At 37.7% G+C, this 16427-nt stretch overlaps 1 protein-coding gene across 4 annotated transcripts in view; it reads left to right on the forward strand.

Annotated features, from left to right (window-relative positions):
- rasal2 (RAS protein activator like 2) overlaps positions 1–16427 on the forward strand; it is an 80052-nt gene that overhangs the window by 12317 nt on the left and 51308 nt on the right. For 2 of the 4 annotated variants that reach the window (XM_077231755.1, XM_077231764.1), the window contains exon 1: positions 5577–6373. The exons of 1 other annotated variant lie outside the window; for it this stretch is intronic. In XM_077231755.1, coding sequence (XP_077087870.1) covers positions 5839–6373 — 535 coding nt within the window. In that variant the 5' untranslated portion in view covers positions 5577–5838. Of the gene's footprint in view, positions 1–5575; positions 6374–16427 lie in introns of those variants that run through there. One more of the 4 variants, XM_077231773.1, reaches the window with a different exon arrangement.

Genomic DNA, 16427 nt, shown 5'->3' on the forward strand with positions numbered 1-16427 from the left:
CGATATTTTTTACCCAGCCCTATTATTCATGATTGACACGATATTAGAAAGTATACATGACATGTTCATAAAATCACGTTTGGGCTTGTTCACAAACATGTCAACTGCATGGGCAAATTTTCCTGCCGAATCCGATATCTCAAAGCAATACGCTCAAACTGCAGTGTCCATCAACAGTCGAGGGCGGGGCTTGTGCAAATCTATGTCACATTGCCCTGAATCTGAGAACGGCTTGTTCTGAGACGGTGCTTATGATTTATGGGGATTTTAAAAAATAAAAGCACTGGGTGGATTTTTATCATTATAGGGTGGTTGTGTACAGACATTCCCAAAACACATTTATGTTCAAACACTATGTAAAATTTAATTTTGCATAATAGGTGCCCTTTAAAATGATAACACTGTTTTCAGGTTTTGGCCTGCATAAATATGTTATCCCCCCAGCATGGTATTTCCTAACCCTCATATTGTTCCAAGCCTTCATGAACAACCAAAAAAAAAAGATAATTTGAAGAATATTGGGTTCCAAACAACATTGGAGCCCATTTACTTTCATTGTATGGACAGAAACACTATAGCCTGCATGGGAAACACCAAGCCGACGTCAAAGAACTAGCGGTGACGAAAGCTGACAGTGTTGTCGCCTCTCGTTAGCTGCGTCTCGGCCATAAAGCTGGTCTTGAACACACCAAAAGGACTTAAGGTGACTGCCAACGATAGCACGTGTGTTCTGCGCCTGCATGTAAGTGAATATATTGTCTATATCAGCAGGTATCAGTAGTCTATCTTCATCATTGAAAAAGCGAAACTGAAACTAGGACTGCAGATATACAAGGCAGCGCTTGCTTAACCATTTTGAATATCAATCGCGCTGATCACTTTCTTTATTCCAGTCGACTCATGTTATTATGAAAAATATTCATGCATTCGATTGCTCAGGTAAGATGTAAAATTATAACAGCCTTCTCTCTGTGCTTTCTAGACTTCTTTGCTCGCTTTCATCACTTTCGCTTTTATTTTAGTGCACTGTCTCTTTCACCAAGCTGAACAACCAATCAGAGTTCTCTCTCACTAGCTGCGTTTACATGAACCCTTATAATCGGATTGGCGGCTCAATTGGACTAAAAAACAATCATGTAAACACCTTAATCGATCTGATTGAGCTCGATCCGATTGGAATTTCGATCGGATTGAAAGGGGTGGTTTATTCCTTTTGTAATCGGATCGAGAGAATGTAAACACTGGTCGGATTGAAAACCGAAATTGAAAGGATTGCGCCTGTGCAATTACGTTGAAATAGCGTAATGATGTATGACGCGCGGAACGAGCTGTTCTTCCTGTTGAATAAAGTCATCTAAATGAGTGTCCTGTTATTCTAAAATTCTCATTTCACTCAGCGTCTGTAAAGTGGAGCAGGACAACGTCCCACCAGTCTTTGTTTCAGACTCATCCACAGACGACTGGTTTTTGGCGCGGGGTTTTACTGCGTGATAAATATAAGCAGCTCGGCAAAACGGTGCTCATTGTCTCCAAATCATGAACAGAGACGAATAAATATTAACTCTGCTGTTTAAAACAAATAAAGAACCAATAGAGGAGAATAGTTATGCGCGAACAGCGGCAGTATATTCGTGCAGTGTGTCAAAAAATCAATTACGATTTGAAGCTTGTGACATAATCGCACACATCAACCCGATTACTTTATGTATCGTTCATGTAAACACAGTGTTTGGATTCATCAATTGGATTGATTTTATTCTGATTGAACAAAAAGGTGTCCATGTAAACGTAGCTACTGATGGCCCGATGGCGATTCAGTATGCTGAATTGGCCCCAAAAAAAACCCAACGCCGTTTGACTAGAACCAATGGTGTGGAACACACCGGAAAAACTATGTCAACCAACGCTGAAATTCTGCACGAAATTGTCAGAAGGCCGATCGTCGGCTTGGTGTGTCCCAGTCTTAAGAAGACTTTAAAATATCTCAATTTTGTTCCATAGAAGAAAGAAAGTAATACAGGTTTGAACGATATGAGGGTGAGGAAATTATGACAGAAGTTTAATTTTTCATTTCTACTCTTCTGTAATCAGATAATGTTCACTTTTAAAGATATTCACCATGTGTTTGGGGTTCTGGGGAGATAGATTTCCCACTTTTTTTTTCATAAGTAACATTGCATACAGGCTGTTGTTGATGCAAAACCCTTTGTGAGCCTGCTGTACTGAGGACGAGATGGAAAGTGTTTTTTTTTCTCAGCCTCTGAACGGGGGTGATGTGTGGGGGTGGCAGGATTTCCCCTCCTTAAGAGCCAAAGCAAGAGAGCTAACCTATGTGTGGGTTAAAAATACACACTCCTCTGTTTCTGGGGGGTCTGTTCTTGTTGAGTGGAAAAAAAAATGCATGTAAGAATTCGCCCATGTCTGTGTGTTTACTGTACTAATGGGATGTTGCCAACTAGCACTGGACTTTACATCAAATATTCTTATATATTTACTGCAGTGTTTTGATGCTAAAAACACCTAGCAACATCATGACTATCATGAACCTTTTTAATAAAATACATGTTCATGTAACCATTATTGAATATCATTCTTCCTTCTGATAATTTAGTCGGCATGTCTTGATTATTTTGAACTAGGTTTTTACCATTTAACTTCTTGTTCATTTTAAACCGGGTTTTTTAAATTGTATAAATGTATAATTAATAATAATATTACTATTGGCTACATCCCTTAGATCATGTCCTTGTTCTCCTAAATTCAGGCCATTGCTATTTTAGTTGTGATTATATTTTTATTAATATTTTGAGTTGGCTTTTATTTGTATATTTTTAGTTTTGTTACTTTTTTAGCCATTTCATTATGTCCTTTTGTTATTTTTATTTTTTTAATTTTAGTTCATTTTAGTTTTTATTTATTTCCAATTAATAATTTTATTGCTTTAATTTAAACTTATTTCAGTTTATTGCCAAGGCAACATTTCTAATTTTCATTTATTACATTGTTTTTTTCTTTTTTTCAGCTTTATTCCAATTAACAGAAATGTTTTAATAGTTTTAGTTGACTTGACGATAATAACCCTGCTTCAGGCCTTCATGATATGATTCATGATCTTTGCGTTATCTTTATCATCATCAGTGACTTTCAAAGGTTACAGTGCATTCTGATCGCTTATATAACTTTCATGCGTTGTGGTTGTGTGTGTCTTTTTTGATTTGGCCTTGTGTCCCCTCTACCCCCTCCTGAAACATTTTTGACAGATTTGTAGGGCCTAATTCTTGAGAGGTGCTATTTTTAGTATGGGGTGTGCGTGCTTGCCCTGCCCCTCCTGGTTTCCTCCTGCACTAAATAGTATAGAGCTTAAAAAAAAATGCCGGTAGGTGTAGCTGGAGGCCTTATGTCATTATTTCCTGTGGTCAGATGTAGACAATGTGTACTTCTTTGGTTTGAGGTTGGTGTTTTTTTTTAGGTGATGGGTGAGTGGAGATTTGAGAGAGGGAGGAAGGGACGACAGGCTTTGAGCAATGTCAAACCATAAATGTTATCAGTCCTGCATTAGCACTTCTTTTAAGCAGTCGTAATGGCCTACATATATTTGCTTTGTGGAATTATTACTGAAACACGGAAAGGAAATGTGACCTTTGCACTTTTTCAGATCAGATTGTGAAGTAAGATGATGGCGTTTTTCTGAATCTCACGCTCGCAGTGGTGAAGAGGGATACTGGTGTATAATGATTGCTTTCATGCGCTGCCTCCAGGCACAGAGCTTGTTTGGTGGCTGTAACGGGGTGCTAATTGCTACTGTCCAGACTGGACCGTCACAGGGAGTCTGAATTCTAATCCAGGCTGGAATTGGCTTTACCAACTTTTTTTACCATCATAAATAGTATAACACTAGAAGTTCATGGATGTTGCTATTTCGCTCACCTGCATTAAATGCTCTGCCTACTAGACGAAAAAGACATTTATGGATAACCTGCATCACCCAGATAAATAATGTGAAGTTTAAGAGCACAAATGCTGTGAAGCACATCTGACATTTATTAGATCTTTGTTTATACCATATTTGAATTCTTGCACTGAGCACCAAAGAGACCGCACTTTCTTTAAAGTGAGTTTCTTTTATGAGTGGTAGCCTACAGATTAGAGTAGATTTAGGTTGACCAATGTATTTTTTTTAATGGCTGATACTGATATTAGAGTGGAGAGTGGCCTGTATAATAGATAATAATGATATGTACTACCAATCATATTTAAAAAACTTTATTTAAACTAATTTGGTTTGTTTGAATGAGTAGGGATCCAAACGTTTTTGACTGTATTCGTCATATTATGTCAACCATGTAAACACTCATTTTGCTAGAATTCACTTATAAATATTTAAAAACAGAAAATGCTCATCCATGTTAAAGGCAATTAATGGCATATTTTGAACCCGTTGCACTTCTCTTAATTGGCAATGCTGGTACAATTTTCCACTGGTACCTGATTTCAAAGATCTGTACGCCTAAATCTCAAATTAAAATTGTAGGCTTTTAATCGTCATAATCTACAGAAGTGTCAATAATCCTCATGGGTTAATCTCAGCAGAGATTGTGGACTTTAATATTCACAGCTTTGACCTTTTGTACTAAATCCGTTGCTCTGGAAATGGACTGCCCAATCCCAAAATCTGGCATATGACAGGAAGTACTGCTGACAAACTGTGTGTTTCTTCTTAATGTCACACAAGGACATAAGCTACATCATAAGCTAGTTTTTCCAGTGGCTTGGTTATTTAAAAGTATAGGAATTAAAAACCTGTTTGTATTGTTCCTGATTATATTGAAATATACTGACAACCTTATTTAGACTTTTTTTTTTTGTTCTTCAGAATACTAATGATATTTTGAAGAATGTTGGCAACCAAACAGTTTTGGTTACCATTGACTTCATAAAAACCTTGTCGCATTGAAAACCCTAGTTATCAGCGCTGAAAGGATCAGACTTGGAAGGATTTTTTTCTTTAAATTTCTCACTGGTTCATCGGTTGCTCTTGAGTTCATTGGGCTCTTGTTCAGACGTGGGTGTGCTGATGTTCCGCCGACATGCTTTCGACCACCAATATGTTAAAAAAAAGATTGGTTTTCAACCTCTTCATGTAATCAAGATCAAAATGACATTCATTGTATTCATGTCTCCTTTTGTACAAATACCTTAATTTCTCTTATTCAGTGTGTGACAACATTTCTGTTCTTTGCCAGTTTCACTTTGCTATTATTTTTAAAACAGATATTTTCATCGCTTCCTTGAATGTATTCTTGTTGCTTTACTAATCCATGTGACTAACATTTCATTGACTTGACACTGACGAACCAGATTCTCTGAAGTCAGGGTATTTTTTTGTTCTTCTTCTTCTGAATTTATTTTCATGAAACAGTTGGTGTTCAGTCCAACCACAGATTGGGGCCCTTGGATGGGCAGCGCATGCGCTGATTGGATACTGAGGCAAAGTGTTTCTACGCACACATATATCTGACATCTATTTCCTCCCAGAAAGCCTAGCAGCAACCCAGAATCCAGGAAGTGGTGGCTCACCAGTTGATGTCATGCTGCTCGTTGAGAAAGACGAGAGGCATTTGCTCAGCATGTTTCTCCAAGGCGATCTCTGGGACATTGTTATACGCTATGTCAGGCATCAAATTTAGAGTATTATGTTCGAATAACTTGGTTAGATCCAGCCTAGCTCATCGAGATGAAACTATGATGTAATTGGTAGTGCTTGAAACTGAAATTGATTTTTGGCTTCCTGCTTCTTGATATTGTTAAGCTTTTTTAGCTTTTCTCTCCTCATTTACCATGAGTTTATCACGGAATGCCACACCGGAGGAACAAACCGGGTCAAACAGGAACCCATCACGCTGTTCGTCTGGCATGGAGAGTGCTCGTCGTTGGCGTCTCCTCAGCAGGCCTTGGCTAAAGCATCGTTCAAATTCAGCCCCCGAGGAGCCCTTGGACATGCACAACAGAAGGATCCTGGCTGGACGGGACATGCGCACGCAGAGCTTGACATGGTCAAGAAGCAGCAGCAGTATGGCTCCGTCCAATCCCCCCATCTCTAGGGTCCACAGTCTCCCAGACCCTCGGAGGGTCACCAGCCGCGGTGTCCTCCTGGAGCATGCTAATCTTCAGAGGGACTGGTTATCTCGCAGCTCAGCCCCTTATTTAAGATCTACATCTGAACCGGGGAATGAAATTCGTAATGAGACTCCACCGCTCAAACGGGTGCCAAGCTCTCATGCTTTTTCAGGGATTCTGCTGTCCATGTCAAGACGAATTAGCCGAATTTTAAATACCTCACCTGAGCCGGCTGTCGGACAACTTTCGGATGACGGTAGGAAGTTTGATTAATGTTTGAAGGCATCAGGGAGGCAACCACTCTACCATTTACACTAGAATATGTTTGAATACTGGAGTATTTCTTTTTACCTAGTAGTTTTTTATATTATACGCCATATAAATGTTCTCACTTGATGGTTTAACTGTCATTAAGGGATAGTCTAACAAAATATTTACATTCTGTCATCATTTATTCACCCTCATGTCTTTCCAAACTGTATGACATTCTTTGTTCTGCAGAACTCAAAATATCCTATTTTGAAGAATTTTGGCAACCAAACAGTTTTGGTTACCATTGACTTTTATTGCATGAACAATAACAACACGTCTCATTTTCAAAAATGCATTTTTCAGTTTTTTCTTTAATGTTCCATAGAAGAAAGTAAGTCATGCAGGTTTGGAACGACTTGAGGCTTTTGGAGGAGAGAACAAAAAGAGTGATTTTGAGGGGATAAAAATATATTTTTATTAAATAACATTTGAAAAACCTACAGGTAAATCTTCTATACATATTTGTGAGTCTTCATTTTCTTTTGTTTGCCTACTCCAGTTCTTGTTAAAACTCACTAGATATGTTTATTCTGTGCATTTTGGGCACTTTTTTTGTGAAATCATATTTATTTCTTCTGGACGGGAAGGATAACGAGATTTCGCGATTTCGGTTTCATATCGCATATCGTTACAGCCCTAGTGTTTATATTTAAGACTGGTACGGGCCTTACCACTGTGGAGTAGCCAAGGACCTGCGTGATTCGTCATGAGCTACATCTCTCTGTTTCTGTGACATCTAAAGTTACGGACTGCAGCATTAAACACCTTTTCCTCTTTTAGATTCACTTCCCACTTTCCAACTAATTGTTCCAAATTTCCCATCACCATTAACATACAATTTCTAATTAGCTAGCATCCAAAGTCAAATGCATAAATTTTGTACAGAGCTGAACATGCCCTTTGAGCTCAGAGCTCCGCACTGGCTCTGATAAAGAAATTATTGCTTTCGGCTCCTGTGATTCAGATCCATGGGTTTTGCATGGAGTTTGTCTCAACAAACCTCAGGGTCTCAGCAGGAGTTTAACCCCCTCCTAAGTCCAGCCATTCCAACTTTTTCCTCCATTCCCTCAGAAATGTAGGAAGCAGCTCACTCACCTCCTTTTGTATGCTAATACATGTTCCTGCAAAGATACAAAGACCCTGGGCTCACTACCTATTAGCCTTATTTCCCTTTGAAAGGCTTTAGAGGTGGTCCGCAGAAATCATATGAAAGGACCCCGTGGAATGGATTTTTTTAAAAGAGTGAAAGAGAAATAACTGTACCTTCAATAAAGCCAGTTTCCGTGTTAAAGTGAATGTAGAAAGTACTATTTATGTCTTTCTGACACATTGGTAAGCACAGTTTCCCCGTTTAGGTCTTCTCATCATGGGCTGGTTTCTCCAGGAATGCCCCAGCAGCCTGACAGAAACACAGTGGGTGGTGAGAGCAGATAGTCTTAGACCTGCAGCTGAAAACGGAGCGCTGCTTAATTTGCGGTCCCAATGTCATTCTGTCGTGCAGATATTCCCCTAAGAGTTGGCCCACAAACCTTTGTCGTTCCGTGTCTTAAGAATGAGAGCGAGCAGGAACAGCAAAGACACTTAATCCTTGTGTGTGGAAAATGCTGCCAATGCAGAATCAACTGGCTTAAATAAATACAAAATTTGGCTATTTAGACTGCAAATCAGCCTTTATTATTATTATAAACTATTAACTGAAATAGCACAAAATTTTTTTTATTTTATGTAGTGCTATCAAATAAATTAATCAATCAATCATGATTAATCTCATCTAACATAAAAGTTTTTGTTTACATAATATATGTGTGTATATATATTTATGTGTCTTTGTCTGTGTATATATACACTGCTGTTCAAAAGTTTGGGGTCGGTAAGATTTTTAATGTTTTTAAAAGAAGTCTCTTCTGCTCACCAAGGCAGCATTTATTTGATTAAAAATACAAAACAAACCCAGTAATATTGTGAAATATTATTTCAATATAAAACAGCTGTTTTCTATGTGAATATATATATATATATTAAAGTGTAATTTTATTCCTGTGATCAAAGCTGAATTTTCAGCATCATTACTCCAGTCTTCAGTGTCACATGATCCTTCAGAAATCATTCTAATATGATTATTTGATGCTCAAGAAACATTTATGATTATCACAGTTGAAAACAGTTGTGCGGCTTCATATTTTTGTGCAAACCGTGATTAATTTTTTTCAGGATTCTTTGAAAGTTCAGGAGAAAAGCATTTAATTAAAAAAGAAATATTTTGCATTATTATTAATGGATTTACTGTCACTTTTGATCAATTTAATGGGTTATTTCTGAAGAAAAGTATTAATTTCTTTAAAAAAAAATTTGTATTGACCCCAAACTTTGGAACGGTAGTGTACATATATTTATACATATACACACATGCTTTTAAAATATTCATGCGCGACAAGTCAAAAGAGCGCGCTGCCTGTGAATGCCTGTGCATTTTTATCCAGACATCAATGTCTTATTGATCATTATAGGTGTTATCAATCATTTAGTTGTTGTTGCTAGTTTGAGTTGAAAAATAAACATTTCAGAATTATCACTAATCTGTGTGTGCATTTTGCTTTAGAACCAAGCAAGTTGACTCATGAAACCATTTGTTTCAATCCAATCGCAATCTTCACCTCAATAATCGCAATATGCCATTTTCCCCATATATATATATATATATATATATATATATGCATGCCTGTGTATATATAAATGTAGTGTATAAACACACAGAGACATGAATATAATGTATATGATATATAAATATATATACACTCACCTAAAGGATTATTAGGAACACCGGTTCAATTTCTCATTAATGCAATTATCTAATCAACCAATCACATGGCAGTTGCTGCAATGCATTTAGGGGTGTGGTCCTGGTCAAGACAATCTCCTGAACTCCAAACTGAATGTCAGAATGGGAAAGAAAGGTGATACGCAATTTTGAGCATGGCATGGTTGTTGGTGCCAGACGGTCCGGTCTGAGTATTTCACAATCTGCTCAGTTACTGGGATTTTCACGCACAACCATTTCTAGGGTTTACAAAGAATGGGGTGAAAAGGGAAAAACATCCTGTATGCGGCAGTCCTGTGGCGAAAATGCGTTGTTGATACTAGAGGTGAGAGGAGAATGGACCGACTGATTCAAGCTGATAGAAGAGCAAGTTTGACTGAAATAACCACTCGTTACAACCGAGGTATGTAGCAAAGCATTTGTGAAGCCACAACACGCACAACCTTGAGGCGGATGGGCTACAACAGCAGAAGACCCCACCGGGTACCACTCATCTCCACTACAAATAGGAAAAAGAGGCTACAATTTGCAAGAGCTCACCAAAATTGGACAGTTGAAGACTGGAAAAATGTTGCCTGGTCTGATGAGTCTACCATCTGAATGTCTCAACAGAAATCGAGAGTCAGAATTTGGCGTAAACAGAATGAGAACATGGATCCATCATGCCTTGTTACCACTGTGCAGGCTGGTGATGGTGGTGTAATGGTGTGGGGGATGTTTTTTGGCACACTTTAGGCCCCTTAGTGCCAATTGGGCATCGTTTAAATGCCACGGCCTACCCGAGCATTGTTTCTGACCATGTCCATCCCTTTATGGCCACCATGTACCCATCCTCTGATGGCTACTTCCAGCAGGATAATGCACCATGTCACAAAGCTTGAATCATTTCAAATTGGTTTCTTGAACATGACAATGAGTTCACTGTACTAAAATGGCCCCCACAGTCACCAGATCTCAACCTAACAGAGCATCTTTGGGATATGGTGGAACGGGAACTTCGTGCCCTGGATGTGCATCCCACAAATCTCCATCAACTGCAAGATGCTATCCTATCAATATGGGCCAACATTTCTAAAGAAAGCTTTCAGCAGCTTGTTGAATCAATGCCACGTAGAATTAAGGCAGTTCTGAAGGCGAAAGGGGGTCAAACTCAGTATTAGTATGGTGTTCCTAATAATCCTTTAGGTGAGTGTATATATATTATATATGTATGTGTGTGTGTATAAATGTGTGCTAAATATATAAATATTCAGCTTATGTGCACAAGCATATATTTTGTAAACAAAATTGTTTATGTTAGATGCAATTAATCGATTCGACAGCACTAATTTTATGTTATTTTACCGAGAAAGGACCGGATACATTTTTTTACTTTAGGTTCCAAAATAACCTTTTATCATTCTTTTTATTAAATGTCATAGCACAAATAATAATAATAATCATCCAGAATTATTATCATTATTATTATTGAGATTAAGCATTTATAATGCATATGTTTTGTTATCTAATTTATTTTTGTAATAACAATTTTGATAAAACAATATCACAGTAGTAGTAGTCAATTTCTAGGCTTGAAGCAAATGCACAGGAGGTGAGTTTATGTAGGAGTGGTGGATATAAGAAGAGAGATGCAAATGTTCCAGGCATGCTGACGGCAACCTATTTAAATATGTAACAATGTCTCTCTGTGGCAGAGTGTCGTACTTGTGAGGTGAACAAAAGTGTGTGCGCTCGGTGCCCTGCCTCGATCACCGCCTCTCTGTAACAATGGAGGACAGGAATACCAGCACTGCTAATTATTTAACATGACAGATGTCGGACTGTGAGAAATGCATGACCTCCACGTGCGACATTAACGTTTGAAGAGTGCAAAAAAACACGTAGTCGTGACAAATGTGCTAATTGCACACAAATTTAAAGAAGTGAAATTGATTTTCTTCACCACTGTTTAAAAAAAAAAACATTCCAGTACTTGCAGAGTCGAGTTTGACAAATGTCAAATTAAACACAGGCTGAATTGCACAATAACGCAAGTGATTCCAATTCAAATGAAGTCAAAATGTTATTAATAATTACATCCAATTTATGGGGTCTAGTGTCCTAACAGTGCCTGTAACTCATCCCTCAACAGTATGCATATATTTAGAGGGGCTCAGCTGGGCAGAGAGGATGTTTTGTAGGCGTAGTGTCTGGGTAGTGTGGTGTTTGAGTTTCTACAGGGAGTCACAAATGACTGAACAAATCCAGCCTTTCAGATTTAAGGAGGAAGATGTTTGAGAGTGCAGATTAAAGGGCAAAGGGACGATGGTGTGCCGTCTCCGAGCTGCTTCGCTAGAGTGGCACGATGGTAAAAGGGTTGTGACGCTGATGATGTGAATTATGAATGACACGAAGCACTCTCTTGTCACTGTTATGGCACAAACCCACAAGCTCCATTCTGCTATTCAGAAGCATTTTGTGCAATTTTGCTTTAGGGAAATGACCCGGAAGGGCACCTTTTATATTTCTAAATGAATTTAAGGGTCATTTTAAAGTGAAAGTCAATCCATTTAACAGCAGGTGTTCTTTGCGTGAGTTTGACTCTAGCGTGGCCTATATTCCATAATACAATAATAATATAATATAAATGGGGATGCGCCAATAATATTTTACATTTAAATTCTATTTATTGAATTCTGGCAGATAGATACTGTAATGGCCATTTTATTGTTATGATAAAATTATGACAATAAAATAAAATAATTAGCTTTAAATACAAGTGAATATTGCCATCATTATTATAATGTACAATATGAGAATTAATATTCAGTCTGAGATTTTCTAAATATTACATTTAACAGGGTTATTAAATTATATTAATTAAAGTGTTTAAACATTAACTTTATGTAAGTGCTAAATGCTGGCAAAAGTCATCTAAATGTAAAAATCAGGGAAATGAGCATGTGCAATTAAATATCCATACTTGTTCAAATACAGAAATACATATACTGTGTTTGTGTGCGTGTGTGTATGTATGTATATATATATATATATATGATTCCACCAAATTGGCTAATCTTTGTAAAATGGCACCGTTTTTTCAAAATTTGAACATACACTTTTAACATCAGTCAATGAATCAAGCATTATATTATGATAATGAAGCTCTATTTAATGATGGAACTTTATTAATTAGAACTAAAGCTTGGTAACCATGTACGAATGCATAGGTTATTTGTCATTTTTAACTGAACTTAAGACTGGTGGTGGTGCTTAAGATATTGTCGGTCATTCAGTGTTTCTGTAAAAAAAATAATAGATTATAGTAATTATTATTAAAAGTAAAGCTGAATAATTCCACTTGAACTCCGTTATTTTGACAGGAAAATACAACAGGTACACTCACGCTGCGCATTAATTGTGCTGAATTGAAATAGTAGACCTAGGTGAAAATATATATATTTTCTAAACTCACACTTAGCCTCTAACATACATTGGAGAGTAATATCTAAGAATTTATTACCCAATGACATTATTTAGTCGCCCAGATTGAAGATTTAGTCTCAAATGCGAATGATTTACTCTACGGGGGAGTGTCTGCCCTCGTATGTCCTGAGGTCATCGTGGGTAAGAGGAGAGCACTGCCCCACCTCGCCCCACAGTCAACAGCTGTTCCTCCCAGGCTGGACAAGTCCCTGTTAGATTACTGATTAACCGGTCCTAGCACATTACATCCTGCTTAACCAACTGTGTCAAAACAAAGTTGCAACTTCCCCTAAGCATCCCCACTTTGTTCCTCCAGCTGGAAGCTCCACAAACGCATCCTCACAGAGCTGCAATCATAGCCCAATCTGTTAATTGCAGTAATTTCCTCTCTCTGTAGATCCAACTCCCCCATCTCCCCAGACACCAATTAAAGCTGCTAATTTGAAGGGCTTATGAATTGCCATCCCAGAGTGAGATGGCTATGGCTGCATCTGTATGGGTGTACGCTGAATTTGCATTTTAAATTGTATTAAAAAAAGAAAAGGATTACTTTAAATTGTTGTAATATTTCACAATGTGACTTTTTTTTACTGTATTTTTGATTAAATAATGCAACCTTGGTTAGCCTTTTTCTCTCTCGTAGAATATTCTTGTAATACCACTCACTCAATATATTTTAAAGTACCAAGTAGTACAATCTGATACCCTTACTATGCCATGTGATATGATTGCCGTATGAATATGATGAGTGGAAGTGCTTGACAGAAACATGGTACTGAACATTATTTAATTTTTTTAGTGCTGCCGTTAGTCTGTGACGGTAAAACATTTGCTCTCATGGTTTCATGTAGGCTATTTATATAACATGAGAGAAGCAGTCTTTCAGCTATATACAGCAGCCAGTTTCTGTACCACACCTTCTCGTTCTTTTCTCTCTTCATCCGTTACACACTGTACCATGGCCAATTTCCCCATGCTGACTGTAATGTTCTTCCACATGAATTGTCAACCTGCTGTGGCCAAGCCCTCTGTGCTGATGCATTGTTATTGGACAGGCTGTTTGTGTTTAAGGGTTGTTGCGGAGACCAGGTGGTTGGGCACTGTGTTGGCTCATGAGAGGGCAGGAGGGTGACGCTCCACAGCCTCCGCGGCTGAGCGACACAAAGCATCTTCTGTTCTCCTTCCTGATCTGTTTGTGTGTCAGGGTGTGCGCACACCTGGCAAGCACTGTGGGAATTTGGCATTAGGATGATTGAAACTAATGAAAGTCCAACGTAATGAAAAGACTCATTTGGGTGAAAGATCTCTGTATAATCGGCCAATTCATGTTTCTAAACTGTGCAATAGACTGGATGTTTTATTTATCTTATATTGAATGTAGGGTTGGGAATCAAGAGCACTATTATACAGAACAATACAGTTTCATTAGAAAGAAAATCATTCATCCTGTTTTTTTTTCTATTGATCAATATTGGTATAAACTAGCAATTGCTATGATATTGCAATATGTCTTCAATTTGATGAAAGGGAATGAATGCTGTAGAGTAAACAAAGGAATTAAATGGACATTTTCATATCCATGGCGGGGCCAGTATAGTCCAATTAGTGGACAAACAACTCAGTGTTTTTTTATAAAAAAAAAATGAATCGGTCTAAAAAGGCAGATCAGTCTGCAATGAATCAGTCGCAAACCTTTTGAATTTTCAATTTGAACCATTCTAACAACTTATTCACTCAAAGAATCGTATTTCAGTACCAATAATTTTCAGTCTCGGCATGGAAACGGATTTGCATTTAGTGAGGGTCACTTTTAACGTGTTCAATGTAGACAGCCTCAAGCTGTTGCGGCGTTTCAGACACAGTGTAAAGCAAATCTTGTCAATCCAAATCATGATGGAATGTCACCTTAAGAAGCCATTACGGTAAATACAGCAATTTTTAAATATACCGTAAATCTCTGTATGTGGTGTTTGCCAGTGTTATACTGGGTGAAAAATACATGGTAAATAACTGTACAGATTACAGAAATGTCTTACAGTGTAGTAAGGACTTGTTATAGTGCAACACAGATTTATTTTACTTAGTAATTGTAAAAAGACTGCACATCATTAACATCCGTATTTTAGTTCTGCAACAGCTAAAGCTTCCCCGTTTCCTCACTTCATTACACTTCTGCTTTCCTCATATTTCCACAATACACTAAGAACCACTTTTATAGTGTGGTTTGTCGTGAAAAAAAACAAAACAAGAGAAGCAATGTTTTTCCATTTGTGGTCAATCAGATTTGCTTTGTAAAGTGTTTGTGAATCGCGGCTCAACTATAAAAAAAAGGATGGGTCCTATTTAGATGAATTGATATTTAGTCTTAAATTAATGACTATTATAAATCATACATAAAAACATAACCTGAATCAGTGCATCTTAAGGTCCCATGTTTAACTAAAGAGCTACAGTGCAGGTAGGGATGGGCGGTATGACGATATATATCAATACCACGGTATGGAATATTTATCGTTAGAGATTTTGCTATATCTTGTACATCGCGGTATGTAAATATAAAGCACTATTGACACTTCAGAGTGATGAAATGCAAGAATATGAAATTTTGGACATGCTCGATGTTAAAAGTGTTAAGCACAATAAGCAGTGAAAAAGAACTCCATGCTCTGCATGACTGACACAGCGTAAGAAACCTGCGGGCTTGCGTTCACAAATTCAGTCCTCCATCACGTCTTATTGCGCTTGAATGGTCGAATACACGTGTTATTGTCATATGCCCATTTTGTGGAGTATTCAATTAAACACAGCCAGTTATGTCTCAAGTGAAAGTAAACAGTTGGGTGTAAACCGGATTTGTATCAGTATAATGGATCCGTGCATTTAGTCTTAAAGTGACAGCAGCCTAATAAACCTACCTGCTGCTCTGTCTTTAATGTGAATCAAACAAAAGAGAAAAACTGCTCTTGCACTTACTGCTCTTGACTGAATAACCTTTTTAGCTTTAATAAGAATAAAGTTATACTTAATTCATATAACTTAATCTATATCGATTCACCATTTATTTAAAATTATTGTGAAATAAAATTGATTTAAAATTTCCATAAGTGGAAGGTGAGATTTTCAAGACTAAATGACACAGGCTGTGTTTGGTCTATTTGTCACACTACGCCATCGTTTGACTTCAGATGACTTGGAATATAGACGATAAGTCGTATTGACCAGTATTATTGTGCTTTTTGCCATTTTGGAGTTTGATAGCAAAGCAAACATTGCCATTTACTTTCATTTATATGGCATTAAACAGTTCTTCAGGAGTTCCCCTATTGTGTTCCACAGAAGTCAGTCAGTCAGTCATGGGTTTTGCAACAAAATGAGGGTGAGCAAATAGTCTTAAGTTTTAGGTGAACTATATTATTCCTATTAATTCTAACTAATACTATTCCCACCAGTTTAAGCAATGTAACTTGCAAGGGGTCTTTGTTTGGGTGAGGAGAGTTTAGTTCGGGTGAGGAGAGTTCTTGACAAAGCTGTGTTTTAAAAGCAGGAGCCAGTTGAGTTTTCTCTGTGTTTGGCAGTGATTAGCAGTCCCAGGCATTCCCCCGTCTGAAACCTCATCCTGGACAGGTGGTATGACCTCTCCTTCAGCTGAAGACATTCCAGGCAGGGCTGCAGGGGTTAGGATTACCCTTCATCAAACATATGCAAGGCCGGTCTG

The sequence above is a fragment of the Siphateles boraxobius genome, unplaced genomic scaffold (assembly GCF_051911475.1).
Source record: "Siphateles boraxobius isolate OS27281-9 unplaced genomic scaffold, OSU_SipBor_1 1, whole genome shotgun sequence".
Classification (NCBI taxonomy): domain Eukaryota; kingdom Metazoa; phylum Chordata; class Actinopteri; order Cypriniformes; family Leuciscidae; genus Siphateles; species Siphateles boraxobius.